Source organism: Eufriesea mexicana, unplaced genomic scaffold (assembly GCF_001483705.2).
Source record: "Eufriesea mexicana isolate 0111107269 unplaced genomic scaffold, ASM148370v2 scaffold1018, whole genome shotgun sequence".
NCBI lineage: Eukaryota > Metazoa > Arthropoda > Insecta > Hymenoptera > Apidae > Eufriesea > Eufriesea mexicana.
The window spans coordinates 835,550-850,323 of NW_016909145.1; the positions used below are offsets into that span (position 1 = coordinate 835,550).

Consider the following 14,774-nt stretch of genomic DNA (forward strand, 5'->3'; position numbering starts at 1 on the left):
AGCAGGAGATTTAAATATCTTCGAAACTGTTAAACAGTGTGCAGTAGTCGGGCGTCATGGACTCGGGGATAGCCACGATCAGTTCGTGAGAAAATAATAGTGTTTGCCAACAATTAATAAGCTGATGCATTCAGTGCCATTCAATAAATAATTGAAATATTTCAATTCTATTCTAAACGGTTTTAATAAATTAATCTATATAAAAATAAAAAATATATGTATATGATAAGTGCGACAAAATATTTATAGAAAGGTTTAAACGATTGAATCTAATACTAGTAAATTTACAAAGAGTAAAATTAATATCAGTGTTGTATATATAGAGAAATTATTGTATAATAAATCAAGGTTTTTTTACCTATCTACTATTTTTGCATTGCAGTACATTAATATTTGATTTTATCTGTAAAATAAATTTCGATTTCTTAATTACACGTCATTATAGTTATTGCTGTAATTATAAACTAATGACTATATATATATATATGTGTAAGACTTAGAAGTACACTTCAAGAACAACACTATTCTTCGTATGTTTGACAGAGTACAATATATATGTACGTTTATTATTTCTCTAATACTAGCGTCGTCTTGATATCATGAAATCACAATCAGTTGAACACATGCGATCTATATCATACGAAATAATTGGCAATAATTATTGAAATAATAATAAGACAACCGATGAAGTATTACGAATGGTAATTTACATTAATCGCTCGCAATTATGTTAATCTCGACGCCACTGTAATCGGTGAAAATAAGAATGTAGTGAATCACGAAGCGAAGGAATTCTCGTGGAAGAAAGTGGAAACCTGCAGCGGAGGGGTAAACGGCTTCTAGATAACGGCATAGTAAACGGTATTCGATCTTCTTCTTCACGTGTGTACCAGTGTTTTGTAATCGGTGTAACTTACGTATTTTCCGTGGATTCCAGCTTTTTTATAATCCAATAGTTTCCGTTACCGTGTCTACTTCCGGTTACGACCGGAAACCGCAACAATTGTTGTAGTGAATGTAGAGTATTTCAAAGTTCCCATTTGACGTTTATAAACTATCATTGTATTTACTATAAAAGAATTGCAATTGGTTACATTATTACAAGAGACATATGTATTAATACCATGATCATAAAAAAGATACTATCATCACTTTGAACTGTCATCAACGTCATCATCGAATTGGAGTGAAGTTATCAAGCATGATACTAGAGAAAGCAAAATAATACTAGTATAAACGAGTTATTTTCCAGTGAAGTCATGTCTGCGACTAAAAATAATCGATTCGTCTGCAAAATGGAAGTTTCAAATTTAATACGTGTCCTATAACATGCATTCGATGTAAAATAATACCGGATCATATTATCGGTGTTCTATATTTATCACTTACATTCGCGTTAACGCTTGATAAGGAAGAATCATTTGCGCATTATGAAGATGAATGTTACACAAAATATTTTTAAAAGTGATAAATCTATAAACGTTTGTAACAGTGTTACCGCGTTAAAATATTATGTGCCTGGTTGCGGTTACGCAGGCGCGTCACAGGCATCAAGAATCGATGATTTGTCCGATATCTCGAAATCTACAGATGGCGCGAATCGATCGAAAGTAGAAATCACAGAGAAATTGCGCGACAGAAATTATGGTATTGTAGCAGCAACAGAGACCGGAAGTATATTACAGGAAGCACCAGAACCTCGAGGAGTTCCCGTGGTTGGAACCCTTTTCTCATTTATTCTTTCTGGCGGTCCAAAAAGGCAACACGAATATGTTGACAGAAGGCACAGGGAATTAGGTCCCGTTTATAGAGAACGGATAGGACCAACTACTGCAGTTTTTGTAAACTCAACCCACGAATTTCGTAGAATCTTTCGACTAGAAGGTTCAACACCAAAACACTTCTTACCGGAAGCTTGGACACTTTACAACCAAATACGGAAATGTCGTCGCGGTTTACTGTTCATGTATAGTAACTTTAAGTGCTTTTCTTTTTTGAAAAAATATAAATAGTAAATAAAGAAAATGAAAAAGAATTCAAATTTTTTTTCCTAAATTATGGAACATACTTTTCTTTGTTGACAGGAATGGCGATGAATGGATACATTTTCGGAAAATTTTAAACAAAGTGATGTTAATACCGGATCCAACTAATTTAATGATTGAACCGTGTCAAGAGGTAGCAATGGAACTTAGACAAAAGTGGCAAAATCAGATTAAGACTGATTCTATCATAACAAATTTACAGATTCAACTTTATCAATGGTCTATCGAAGGTAAAAATAATTTATTTTAATATTAGAGGATGTAAAAGTAAAACGTGTTCATAGAAGTCCATTTTCATTTTACAGCAATGATGGCCACGTTGATGGGATCATGTTGGCACTCTTACAAGCAATATTTATCTCGAGACTTTGAAGTATTAGCGGAAACGCTGCAGAAAATATTCGAATACTCGGCTAAATTATCCATAATACCAGCTAAATTAGCTATGAACCTACACCTACCTGTTTGGAAGAAATTTGTTACATCTGCAGATACAGCTTTCGAAATTGTTCGACTTCTGGTACCGGAAATGACTAAATTGGGTGGTAATGGTTTGATGAAGAAAATGATGGATGAAGGCATTAAACCGGAAGATGTAATCTGCATTGTTACCGACTTCATCTTAGCAGCTGGTGATACGGTTAGATCAAGTACATCTATTTAATCAAGAAAATACAAATTTGAATACAAATTTTTTAATCAATTTTAAAATGAAAAGAAGAAAATTGAATAAATATTCAAAATTAAAATTGAATTTTGAGAACTACATATTTGTATAAATTATAATAATAATTGTTATTTATTATGTTTGTTTCTTAATACTGAGAAGATAATTCTGTACTTTATGCTTAGACAGCGACCACTTTGCAGTGGATATTGTTGCTATTGTGTAATCATCCTGAAAAACAAGAAGAATTATTTGAGAACTTAAAAGATCTTCCTCAAAGAGATTTATTACAAATACCTTTGTTAAAAGGTATAATCAAAGAATCTCTTCGATTATATCCTATAGCTCCATTTATATCTAGATATTTACCAGAAGACAATGTGATTGGTAATTACTTTGTTCCAAAAGGGGTAAATGAATTTATACTACATAGCATTCACATAAACATATCGATAAAACGCTGAAAAAAATTTTTTAAATTGCATGACATTTTATTACAGGAATTACTTGTATTATCACTTTATTCAAGCGGTCGCGATACTGCGAATTTTTCGCAACCAAATGAGTTTCTTCCAGAAAGATGGATTAGGACAGAAAAAGGTACTTATCAAGGTGTAGTGCATCCACATGCAAGTTTACCATTTGCTTTAGGTGCTAGAAGTTGCATTGGTCGAAAATTAGCAGAAATACAAATATCGCTTGCATTAGCAGAGGTACGCGAGTAATTAAATTAATATAGTGTAAAAATTAATGAATTTATATATTTTTATGTTAAAAATTGCAGCTTGTTAAATCATTCAAAATAGATTGTATAAATAAGGACCAAGTAAAATTAATTTTACATTTGATTTCTGTACCATCAGAGTCGATAAAATTAAAGTTGATGGAGAGAAACCAGTAGCTAATGTAACAATACGAAATAACATTTAAGAGCAGGAAAGTATATCTTTTACTGTTTATGTTTTTATTCGTTTGTTTTGAAGCAATAATATCTTATCTGTATACAATTATACTCAAGAAACTAAGATTCAAATATTTTCGCCATTATACATACATACATACACACACGCGCATACTCACAGGCACGCACGTGTGTATTGCGCGTGAGTGCATGTGTAGGTTGATTATTTACATTATAATTATCAGCATTTAAATATATATATTTCTAATTAAATGACACCTATAAATTGTTTATAAACGTGAAATTTATATATATTTATTTATATATATATATATAAATTTCACGTTTTAAAATATATACACAATAATCATAATCAAGGTACAGAATGAATAAAATTTGTAACTATATAAAAGTTTCATTAAGTGCATCCTATTTAGAGAACATCAACTAAATAGTTGAAATAGCCGTTTATGTCGTCTCTATCAAATATCACAATTATGCAAAATTAATTTCTTATTAACGTTGGCACAAAACGCAATTAATGACTTTTCTTACATCGTCCAGAAATTCATGAAAACTTCCGCTGCTAGAAAAATCTTGAAATGCTTGGGCTCTTTCAGACTTTGTCATTGAAGCTGTTAAAAATCTTTTTACACAACAGGTTTTCAGTTCGTGGCATGAATTCACTCTCGCCCAATTCCAAGCTCTACTGAAATTTTTGTAATTCAATTTAGAAATAGAACTTTCCGTAAGAATATCTGATATATCTGCCATAAGAAATTTATCAGCCAACAGTACAGCATCTAATAAAGACTCGATAGTTCTATTTTCAAAAGTCGCTCCATTTGCAGCTAACAATAATGTATTAAGACCTTCTTTCGATGTATTTCGTAGTTTTACACGTTTTCTTCCGGATTCTGAAAAATTTCCCTCAAGCATCGCGGAAAAGACGTCCGATTTTTGACAGAGTGTTTGTCTACAAGCGTCGATGGTTGTACCATCGTCTAGTTCAAACGTAACTGTTGCAGGTTTTGGATGATTATCATATACTCTTGGAAAATCAGTTGAAGTGATGTCTGTGTTTTGACACTTTTCTATAATCTCAGGTTGGATTTCCAATGTATTTGCTAGTCGACAAATTGACCAAATAGCATTTTCGTGGAGATTATGTTGTTGGTCAGACAAAACATTAAATATTAATCGAAGACCACCATGATTGTTCAACAGCGATTTTAGAATGTGTCGTGATTTCACCAGGAATGGTATCGAAACTGCAATAACTAATTTATGAGCTTCTTCTCCGCGAAGTAATATAGATGTAAGTTCACCTATTGCTCCATCAGTTTCTGCTAGTGCACACAACTCTCTAGTGTACTGTTCAGAACCGTATAATGTTTGAGCTTCAAAAACGAAGCCTTGTTTTAACAAAGGTATTAAATATGCTCCATTACTATATAAAAAAAATTTGTGTTAAATAACATAAGCTTTAGTTATAAAATGAGATATTTTTTACTTGCCGTATGATTGTAGTTAAAATTCTAGACGCTCTTGGATGCTTAGTGTGTCTGATGTAGGCTGATAATGCTTCAATAGTCGCGGGATCAGCCAATTGTTCAACTGGATCATTTGAGCAACTCAATCTATTTAATAATATTAGTGGACACATAGATGCATATTCCCAACCATTCGATTTATTTCCCTTTTCTAAATTTTGAGATTCTTCTACATCTATAGTTATTGATTTACAACTTTTTAATGATTCTACTTCTTCTTGCGGTTCTAAAAAAATAAGTATGAGTTACTGTTTTCAATTAATTTTGTGAGAATTATTATAAAATATATGGATAAATTTACCATCATCGTTATCCATTATCTCCGTATCACTACAAATTGGACTGTAATTATCTTCAGTACTTTCGTCGTTTTCAATAGAATCATAAAAAGGTAATGGTGGTGTACTAGGAGGTGAAGACGACACGCTAGTAGCACTGCCTGGACTCCAATCATTTCGGTAATAATCTGAACTAAATCTGTAAATAAAAAATTCTGATTTTATATTTTCTATAATATTAAATTAAAAACAACATTGCAAACGTACCGTCCTAAATTTGTCCTATTGCATTTTAATTCTGTTTGTTTACTTGGAGGAGAATCATTTTCCCTTTTCCTTGAAACATTAGCTTCCTTATTGGATATTATTTCAGTTACCATTTTTTTTAATTTAGCAACTATGACATCAAGTACACCGTTCTTTATCATTATTGTAATACTTGGACTATCAAAAACAAATTGTGCTAAACCATGTAATAACATGGGATGATATTTTTCATATTTTGTATCCTTTAACAAAGATAACATTAATTCTAAACCCGATCCCATTCTAATCCTCGCACGATTTATCGCTTCTCTACAAAACAGACATAAACTAAGTAATGTCTCTTTAGACAATTCTAATTGATCTTTGATAAGAGCAATGGAACTTTCAATAGCACCAAAATTTCCTAAAATAGGACGACATTCTGCAATTTGGCAAAGATTGTATAAACATCTAATTGCCATTTTATTATTTATATCACAGCATTGTACAATACATTTGTAACCCTGTATGTCTTTTTCTCCTCGTAATTGTTCTCCAACTCGAGGATCTAGTGTGGCCAAAAAAGCACACATTGCTTTCAAACAGGTTTCTATTAATGTTACATATTTTGCATTTGTCTCTGATTGTTCCTTTGCCAATACTAATAAACTTGTAATTCTAAATATTACTCCAGATTCTAAGATTTCTTCTCTACTACCTTCATGCATGCTCCAAATATTTCTATAAAAACATATATAAGTTAATAAAAATTATTATTTGATATAACAATATTATTGATATATAAATTATATTTTTAATACCTTATAGCCCTGATGCCCATTAAGTAAGTTTGCATATATATATCTAATTGTAAAAGATCAACCAAAGCTTGAATTGCTCCAGCTTCGTATAATGATTTTGCATGCCAATTACATTCAGATAAATTTCCAATGAGTCTACAAGCTCGGCAGTGTATAGTATTTCCTAGTTTGATATGCTTTATTATAGTAACTACACGACTTACTATTTTAGATCCTTTGACCTACAAAACAAGTAACATATTTAAAGTTACGAACATTACGCTGTTATGAATAAACAAACTGTATAGAAAGGATACCCTATTCAACAGATAAAATTTATTAATTAATCTTAGAAATGTACGAGAATAAATATACATGTACCTTTTCTCTTGCATCTGAATTCATACAAGCATTTGCTAAAATACTTAGAGTCATATTCAGTATTTTTGTATTATGATAATGAAGTAAATTTACTAAAATGCTTAATCCTCCATTTTTGGCAAATTGCTTATAGCACTTTGAATCGTTTTGAAGCCGTGCTAAACATGATAAAATTCCGCTTATCGATTTTAATTTTATATGTTTTAATAATTCTTGCAATACTAGACTTTCTTGTCTCTCATCCATGTTTGATATCTTTATAAATGAATGAAGAAAATAATGAAAATTCGCTAGTTTTTTAAAAGAAATATAACCTCTAAATTATACTGCCAACGAGGTTGACAGCTACACCCGTACAGCTACTAGCAAAAGTAAGTAAAAAAAATTCAATTTAATTAATAATTTTTTGACATCAAAATATATTTAGATTACGATTATACTGTATATGTTAAAACAATTTGATGTTTAAATTTATAGTTTTGTAAATATAATTAATTAACTATTTTTCAGAATTATTTTTTTAAATGTCCCGCTGTTTGATTTTGGTTTAAAATACGCACACCGTGGCGTCATAATGATTTCTATAGAGTTAGTAGATATATATTATAGAAGAGGATTGAGGAACATAATTGAAGCAATCGTAGAGCATATTAATGATTTGGATAAGGTATTTACAAGCATAATATTTATAATTACTATTAATAATAACTACTTGTTTAAGTATTTATTTAAAAACTTGTTACCACGTAGATTTTAGTTTGAAATAAAATTTAAAGTTCCACCTCTTTTTACCTGATTTCAAATTAATAATGAGAATATGTTTAAAAATTAACTTAAGGAGGTAGCATATATTATTTTTTAAATACAATAATAAAATGTGATGTATTATAACAAAAATTGTTTTTGATATTCTTAAATTTAAAATAGTTAAAATAGTTATCTTCGTTGATAATAATATTAAAATAAACTTAAATATAATCCTACTTTTAGAAGCAGGACAACTTTTATATTTTCTAGAATCTGCGTAACAATAGTTCTAAATAATTATGTAAAATTATTGCCATATATTATTACGTTATACGTGTCCCTCAAAAGATAGTTAACATTAAAAATTATTACTAATTCAATTACATTATCAAATAAGTATAATTTCTATTTAATAGAGGAGAAAAAATGCAAGATTTTTGCTGCGTTTCGTAAGAAACACGAATTTCTATTTTGCGTAAGCGCACCGTGAAAAGTATCATCATCCGTGAAGCGCACCTGCTGGGTGTAAGGGCAGTGTCCGCGAACAGAATATAGCTGAGGCATCAAAATGATAGGAGAGGGCATGGGGATCGGATCGTGAACTACGTAGGAGATGTCGACAAGATGACAGCGGTTGTATGACGCTCGTTTCGTCACTTCTTGGATATAGGTTTAACGTGTACCAGGAAAGAAAATTGTTCGCGAACGAAACGAACGACTTATGCCTCGTTACAGTGACAAGTTCGTCTTAATAACTTCTCTGCGTCGAAACGAGATCATAATCACACGAATTCGGGTGAGAGCCGCGACCGCCGCGCCCGTGCAATGTACACAGCGGTCTGAATCGTGCTTAAGATCGTCAACGTCCCCGAGGAGTCCTCTTTTTAAACGGTCTGGTGTAGAGTAATGAGCGTTTTCGGGGATTTCCAGCGTGTCTGGGTACAAAGATTCCCGGACAGCGCATTGCCGGCGGCCTGGGAAGAGGACGTCAGGGCCAACCTAGTCAAGCATAAACAGAAGGTAAAAGCCTAATTAAAAGTAATATTATTATTTTCTAATAGGGAAAAAAGATTCTTTTAAACGAAGTTTTCAACAATTTTGATCATTATTTTATTGTAGATTTATTTAATCATAAATTATAAATATTAAACACATGGTATACTATAGAATATGGTTTCCTATGTTTTGAATTAAATAATTTATTATAAAAGATGATATATTATTTATAATTAGTATATGTTATATTCTAAGTTTTTTAATATTAAGAAAACTAAATTAATAAAAAAAGTATTATATGTTTATAATACTATTACCTTAATATCTATTATGTATTAAAATTAAATTATATCAGTATTTCTTTATTAGAAAATTTAATTGAAATTTTTATTTTAAAGAAGTTTGTTCAATAAAATTGTAGCTCTTATTATATAAAACTTTCCTCCTTATTGAAGCATTGGGAACTTTATTCTATGAGTCATCATATTAATTTCTTACTTAACTGGGAAATTAACTTAATTTATATATAACGATATCTCATATTTTTAATATAATATTGTATTTTTGTACAATGTATTAATTTAAAATTAATTAAAAATTTGTTTATTTTAGAATATCATAAAAAATTATTCCATATGTGCATATTTCATACCTGGAAAGAAAATTAAATCATTAAATATATTTAACTGACTGCTTTATTAAGAACATGAAATTTTATTATTGAGTTTCCTCATTTGGTTTAATGTTACTGATTCGTCACTTGCTGCTTATCTCAGTTTTGATATCATAAGTTAAAAAGATGAATTACTCATTATTTACTTTTATTAATGTTATTACAAACAAAATAGTAGAAACAATTATTATTATTTTAACAGGTAACTGCTTTGAGAGAAGAACTTGAAAAAGAAGAATTTTATGTTGAATATTTAGAGAGATTATTAGCTGATGTTGAACGTCATAAACAATTAGCTAATAATAATGCTGCAACAACACCTGAGAAACAACAGCCTACAGAATCTCAAAATCAGCATATTTGTCAAACAACAGAGAATAATTTGACTGATTGTACAAGTTCATCTCATATTCAACATGTGGAATCATCAGCTCCACCTCTTCCTGTATGCGAAGATATAAGTAAATTCCAGGATAAGTGTGTTTCTGAACTGAGTTCTACTCTTAGTACAAGCAAAAGACCCAAAAGTGAAATACCAAGGAGTCCTGATAAAGTGCCTGAACTTAGAAGAAACAGTGACCCAGATGTGCCAAGTAATTATATCACTGTAATTGAAGTGACAGGAAGTTCAAAGAAAGACAAAAATGAAGAATCTCTTAAAGAGGAAGATGAAAAAGGTATTGTATGTATTCTGTATTGCTTTTTTATAATTATATTCAATTTATTTTTATTCACATTTAACATTCAGATTTAGAAAATGCAGTTAATGAAGATGGAGAAGATGGTGATGCAGAAGCATCAGAAGAAGAACCTTATTATGATTCTGTAGCTTTAGATCAAACAGGAGAATATGTATATATTGATGCACGTGTCCCACCTGTTGGAAACAATAATGGCAGTAGAGCACCACCAAGGAGACCACCTTCCTTACCAGATTCACCAGGGAATCAGAGCAATTATGTCAATATTGATTATTTTATACAGTAAGTTATTTACATTTAAACATTATTGTCTTTAAAATTATAATATTTATATTTCTGAATAAATGTATTCGTTTTTTTATAGACATCGAGCGGCAATGGATAGTGAGGACGAGGAAGGTGCAAGTCCTGCACCACCAATTTTATTACGTGCTCTTAGTACCGATAATGAAACAGGTAGTAGTGATGCGGAACCTTTAAGCCTAAGTGAAGGTAGCTTAGAATCGCCGACACCGACTACACCTCGTCGACAGGAAAAAAGCAAAGACCGTGAAGATGATAGAACATCTATGATTAAATGTATCGTAAACTCAGTGGTAGAGAGTGAAACTATTTATGTCGAATGTTTAAACGTAATGTTACAAGTATGTGATTTATCTATCGCTTTAAATAATATATATAAATAACATTACTTTAACTAAAAGGATATATTATTTTTTCAGTACATGAAAGCCATCAGGGCAACATTAACAACATCACAACCTGTTATATCTGAAGATGAATTTGGAACGATGTTTTATAAAATTCCCGAATTACATGCACTACATCAGACATTTTTGGATGGTCTTAGAAAAAAATTAGAGAAATGGGACAGTAAAACTACTATAGGTGAACAATTTAAAGTAAGAATTAAATATATTATCATAACAATATTATAAAATTTATCCTATCATTTTATTGATGTGCACTCTTTTACGAATTGCAAATGAAGGTAATGGCTAGCAACATAGGATTATATGGAGCTTTTTTACATAATTATGCTCGTGCTACTGATACCGTGCGAAGGTGTTCTGCACATTCGACGCAGTTCGGTGAAATTACAAGAGACATAAGGCTTAGGGGATTTCCAAAAGGACCAGGTTTATCTCTTGAAGATCTTTTACATAAGCCAGTAGCTCGAGTACAAAAAAATGCACTGGTATTGCATGTGAGTACCATATCGTTTATGTTTTCATTATATTAGTTAAATCTATATTGATATATAAATATATTGTGGATAGAATGTTGATTGGATAAGTTGATAAAATGATGTGGAAATGTACTTCGTAAATTTTATCTTATCACAGTTTGCGTTCAATTGATTGTAGGATCTTCTTAAGCACACACCCGTGAATCATGCAGATCATGCACCACTTTCAGAAGCTCTTGCTATGACTAGAAACTTCCTAGACGAATTTAATATTATTCAGACGAAATCAATGTTTCCGGTAAATAAATTATAATCATAGTTTCTAAGACTTTTAGTTACATTAGTGTTATGTAAATTTACATTGTTTTTAGAGTCATGACAGAGCACAACGAAGATTAGTGAAAAACTCATTTGTGGTAGAACTGTCTGATGGTCATAGAAAGTTGAGACATCTTTTCCTTTTTAATGATGTAATCGCCTGTGCAAAGTATAAAGCTTCTGGTAGAGATAAATTTACATTTGAGTTAAAGTGGTATGTACCAGTGGCAGAGGCAGTAGTGACAGAAGATGGTGTTGAACCACGTGAGACTAGTCCAGCAAATGTTGTAGCTTTGAGGTATGTATAAAAATATATTATCTGTTTCCAATACGAATCTATATGTTATGAAAATTATTTTTTCCTTTTTAACATTTACATATTTAGGTCACAAGCATGTACAGTACGTGATCAGATTTTATGGGAAGAACGAAATGATGAAAAACGTATTAGATTAGGTGGTAGAGGTTCAGAAAAAAATAGGAAGAAGCTTGCTGAGCTTGAAGCTCAATTAGTATTAGCATCCCCAAATTTAGTATTACGCGTTGCGCATAAAAGTCAGCATCGAGTACAAAACTCTTACACATTCTTTCTATCCAGTGAATTTGAACGTTCTCAATGGGTTGAAGCGGTGGAGGCATTGCAACAGGTAATGCGTTCCCATATGTACCTAGATAAGTCAAAGGTGCGTAATTTACAGATTTCGAATAAATATAAAAATACTTAATAATGCATTTTATTTAAATCCAACACAAGGGTGCGAGTAACAATAACTTAAAAAGATCATTACATAAATTTGACAGAAGAAAAATAAATGATAAATAATAATTTTTCAGGGTGGACAACCTCCAGGACCTCTACCTTTATCAATGTATGAATTACAGGCTTGGGTTACAGCCTGTCGTACTTATCTTCAAACAGATATGGGAAGTTATTTACTGAGATCAGGACGCGATGAAAGTTTATTATTAGGCGACCTTCATTTAACTTTACTTGGTTTGACTCCACCAGGTTTAGATAGAGTGGGAGATCTTTACATTATTGTAGAAGTCGATAGTTACGGACATTATTTTAAACGAGCAAGAAGTCGAGTTGCAAGAGGCCAAGCTCCAACCTGGGGTACAGTTTTTATTTTAATTAAAAATAATTCTAAAATTAAACAAATAAATTCTTTTTAATTAAATATTTTTAATTTATTAAAGTTGAAACATTTGTTGTGGAACTGGAGGGAAGTCAAAATGTTAGAATTTTATTGTATGAAGAATGTGGAACACGTTCTGTATTACGAGGCAAATGTATACAAAGATTAAGTAGATCTTGGCTTCAGTCAGATCAAGTAGAGAGATCATTAAATTTAGGACCAGCTACGTTAGACGTAGCACTTCGTTTCGTTCCAAGTGAAGTGACATTAAGACGGGTACCATCTGCTAAACCTCAAGGTTTATTTGGAGCTAAAATCCAACAAGTGTGCAAGTATGTTTCATGATTATATGAATTTTCATCACATTTCTAATTCACAATAAATGTTTATGTACGTTTCTTCTACAGACGTGAAAAGCGCGATGTTCCTTTTATTATAACAGCCTGTGTTAGAGAGGTGGAGAAGAGAGGAGTTGGAGAAGTGGGTTTATATCGTGTATCTGGCTCAGCTTCCGATTTAACAAAATTGCGTAAATCATTCGAAAGCAATTCGTATGAGGCAGAACAGTTGCTTAAGGAGGTATTTATTATACTACACAATATGATAAGATAAAATTCTTTTTCTTTTTAAAGAACTTATTATTCAAAGACTAACGAATAATATTAATTCTATTAATATGGATTTATTACTTTTACATTTCTAGGTTGACGTTCACTCGGTAACGGGCGTGCTCAAGTTATATCTTCGCGAAATGCCGGAAGCTCTTTTCACGGATGCTCTTTATCCGGCATTTTTAGAAGCTTTCCAAAGTGGCGAGTTATCAAAAGGTGCTGCTCTTAGAAGAGTATATGAAAGTCTGCCAGTCGTAAATAAGGCAGTTATCGACTTTCTACTTGCTCATTTGATACGAGTTAATAAACACGAGGCTCAAAATAAAATGTCCTTGCACAATTTAGCAACGGTGTTCGGACCAACGCTTCTGCGTCCTGGCACGAACTCGCGATCTGACGCAAAAAGTCGGGATCCGTTAGCTGCAGGGACTGTGGACGTAATGGCACAGGCCGGTATACTTTATTGTTTTTTGCAGATACATATGCAACAGAACAATCAGTCACTCTAGTCGAGAGGTTCTTGTTGATATATTGTAGCGTCAGCTGCTTTACGCGAGTTTTATTGAAAATCAAGCTCGCAGCAACTTACGCTGCAATGTAAAATTAACAATTTTTTATAATATATATTTTATTAGGTTTGTGACGTATCGTTTACACAACGCTGAATTAGATGCATAGGTAGACAGGCTTTGACAAAATCCTGATCAATGAAATTCCTTTTGTATTGATACGCATATAAATAACGTAGAAAAATGGACTTAAGGATTACATATTGTACTTTAAGCTCCTTAATATATATTTTATACTTATATACCCACGAAGTCCTAGCCACGATCTCTTGTTACGTGATGATTGCACGTAAAACATTTCCAAAAAATAAAAAAGCTATGTTGAAGGAAAAATTTCTCCCATGAGAGAGAACATGAATATGGAAGTTCAGTCGTTAACGCATCCACGCTTTAGAAAATAAGTACTTTTTCCAATGGGGTGTGTTCCTAGCAGAGAATCTAAATTTTTTTATGCATATGTCCACAAGAATGTCCACGTATTCAAAACAATCACGTTCCTAAATGTTTCAGGAAGCACATTTCTCGATATGTGCAAGTCAAAGCTTCTAATAGTATATGCGAAATGTACTGGCCGTATTTCAATTTGTCATTTGATATTTATGTTTTCTACGGAAGCCAAATTTCCTCGCTAATCCTATTCTTTATAAGGATATTTTGAAACAAAACTGCGTTCTCGAATTTTGATAAGGAATATTGTGAAGTAATCTAAAATTGAGTTTTCAATATTTAAGCTGTGGTTAGACTCATGATTGTCTTTTATTTAAGCTGCTATGTATAATAATAACTTTCATAACTTCAGTAGCTTAGAAACTTGTTTAAAAAATTAAAAAAAAAGCTGTTTAGAAGGAAAACATATTCTTCTAACCCTTTGATAAATTAAAAAAATACTTTATATATTTAAACTTAAAATATATTATTATTATCATTATCACCACCATCATCATCATCATCATCATCATC

General features: G+C 31.5%; 3 protein-coding genes across 4 annotated transcripts; 2 read left to right on the top strand and 1 right to left on the bottom strand.

Moving 5' to 3' along the window:
* Positions 1-1,271: 1,271 nt before the first annotated feature.
* sad (Cytochrome P450 family protein sad) lies at positions 1,272-3,884 on the top strand. Its single transcript, XM_017899931.1, has 6 exons — positions 1,272-1,966; positions 2,085-2,275; positions 2,351-2,685; positions 2,898-3,122; positions 3,213-3,425; positions 3,497-3,884. The coding sequence occupies exons 1-6, from the start codon at positions 1,431-1,433 to the stop codon at positions 3,611-3,613; spliced, it is 1,617 nt and encodes a 538-aa protein (XP_017755420.1). The 5' UTR covers positions 1,272-1,430; the 3' UTR covers positions 3,614-3,884.
* A 163-nt stretch (positions 3,885-4,047) lies between these two features.
* Rnb (BTB/POZ domain-containing protein Rnb) lies at positions 4,048-7,120 on the bottom strand. Its single transcript, XM_017899886.1, has 6 exons — positions 6,872-7,120; positions 6,512-6,732; positions 5,712-6,431; positions 5,468-5,643; positions 5,131-5,392; positions 4,048-5,063 (listed from the first exon to the last, which is right to left on the bottom strand). Exons 1-6 carry the CDS (start codon positions 7,115-7,117, stop codon positions 4,130-4,132), a joined length of 2,559 nt encoding a protein of 852 aa, XP_017755375.1. The 5' UTR covers positions 7,118-7,120; the 3' UTR covers positions 4,048-4,129.
* A 365-nt stretch (positions 7,121-7,485) lies between these two features.
* On the top strand, positions 7,486-14,045 carry RhoGAP1A (Rho GTPase activating protein at 1A). Of its 2 annotated transcripts, none has more exons than XM_017899869.1 (14): positions 7,486-7,538; positions 8,035-8,638; positions 9,490-9,964; positions 10,036-10,270; positions 10,353-10,632; positions 10,711-10,890; positions 10,980-11,195; positions 11,356-11,475; positions 11,549-11,793; positions 11,881-12,178; positions 12,330-12,612; positions 12,696-12,966; positions 13,042-13,213; positions 13,338-14,045. In XM_017899869.1, the coding sequence occupies exons 2-14, from the start codon at positions 8,525-8,527 to the stop codon at positions 13,752-13,754; spliced, it is 3,306 nt and encodes a 1,101-aa protein (XP_017755358.1). In that variant the 5' UTR covers positions 7,486-7,538; positions 8,035-8,524; the 3' UTR covers positions 13,755-14,045. The 2 variants fall into 2 exon arrangements, with proteins under 2 accessions (XP_017755358.1, XP_017755359.1); XM_017899870.1 differs by having other exon boundaries at positions 11,881-12,142.
* The last annotated feature ends 729 nt before the right edge of the window (positions 14,046-14,774 follow it).

Coding starts and splice junctions, on each gene's coding strand:
- sad (XM_017899931.1), top strand. CDS start 1,431: ATGAAGATGAATGTTACACAAAATATTTTTAAAAGTGATAAATCTATA. Junction 1,967..2,084: donor CGTCGCGGTTTACTGTTCAT/GTATAGTAACTT, acceptor CTTTGTTGACAG/GAATGGCGATGAATGGATAC. Junction 3,123..3,212: donor ATTACTTTGTTCCAAAAGGG/GTAAATGAATTT, acceptor ATTTTATTACAG/GAATTACTTGTATTATCACT.
- Rnb (XM_017899886.1), bottom strand. CDS start 7,117: ATGGATGAGAGACAAGAAAGTCTAGTATTGCAAGAATTATTAAAACAT. Junction 6,432..6,511: donor ATGGGCATCAGGGCTATAAG/GTATTAAAAATA, acceptor ATGTTTTTATAG/AAATATTTGGAGCATGCATG. Junction 5,644..5,711: donor AATAGGACAAATTTAGGACG/GTACGTTTGCAA, acceptor TTTTATTTACAG/ATTTAGTTCAGATTATTACC.
- RhoGAP1A (XM_017899869.1), top strand. CDS start 8,525: ATGAGCGTTTTCGGGGATTTCCAGCGTGTCTGGGTACAAAGATTCCCG. Junction 11,476..11,548: donor AGACGAAATCAATGTTTCCG/GTAAATAAATTA, acceptor CATTGTTTTTAG/AGTCATGACAGAGCACAACG. Junction 12,179..12,329: donor TGTACCTAGATAAGTCAAAG/GTGCGTAATTTA, acceptor ATAATTTTTCAG/GGTGGACAACCTCCAGGACC.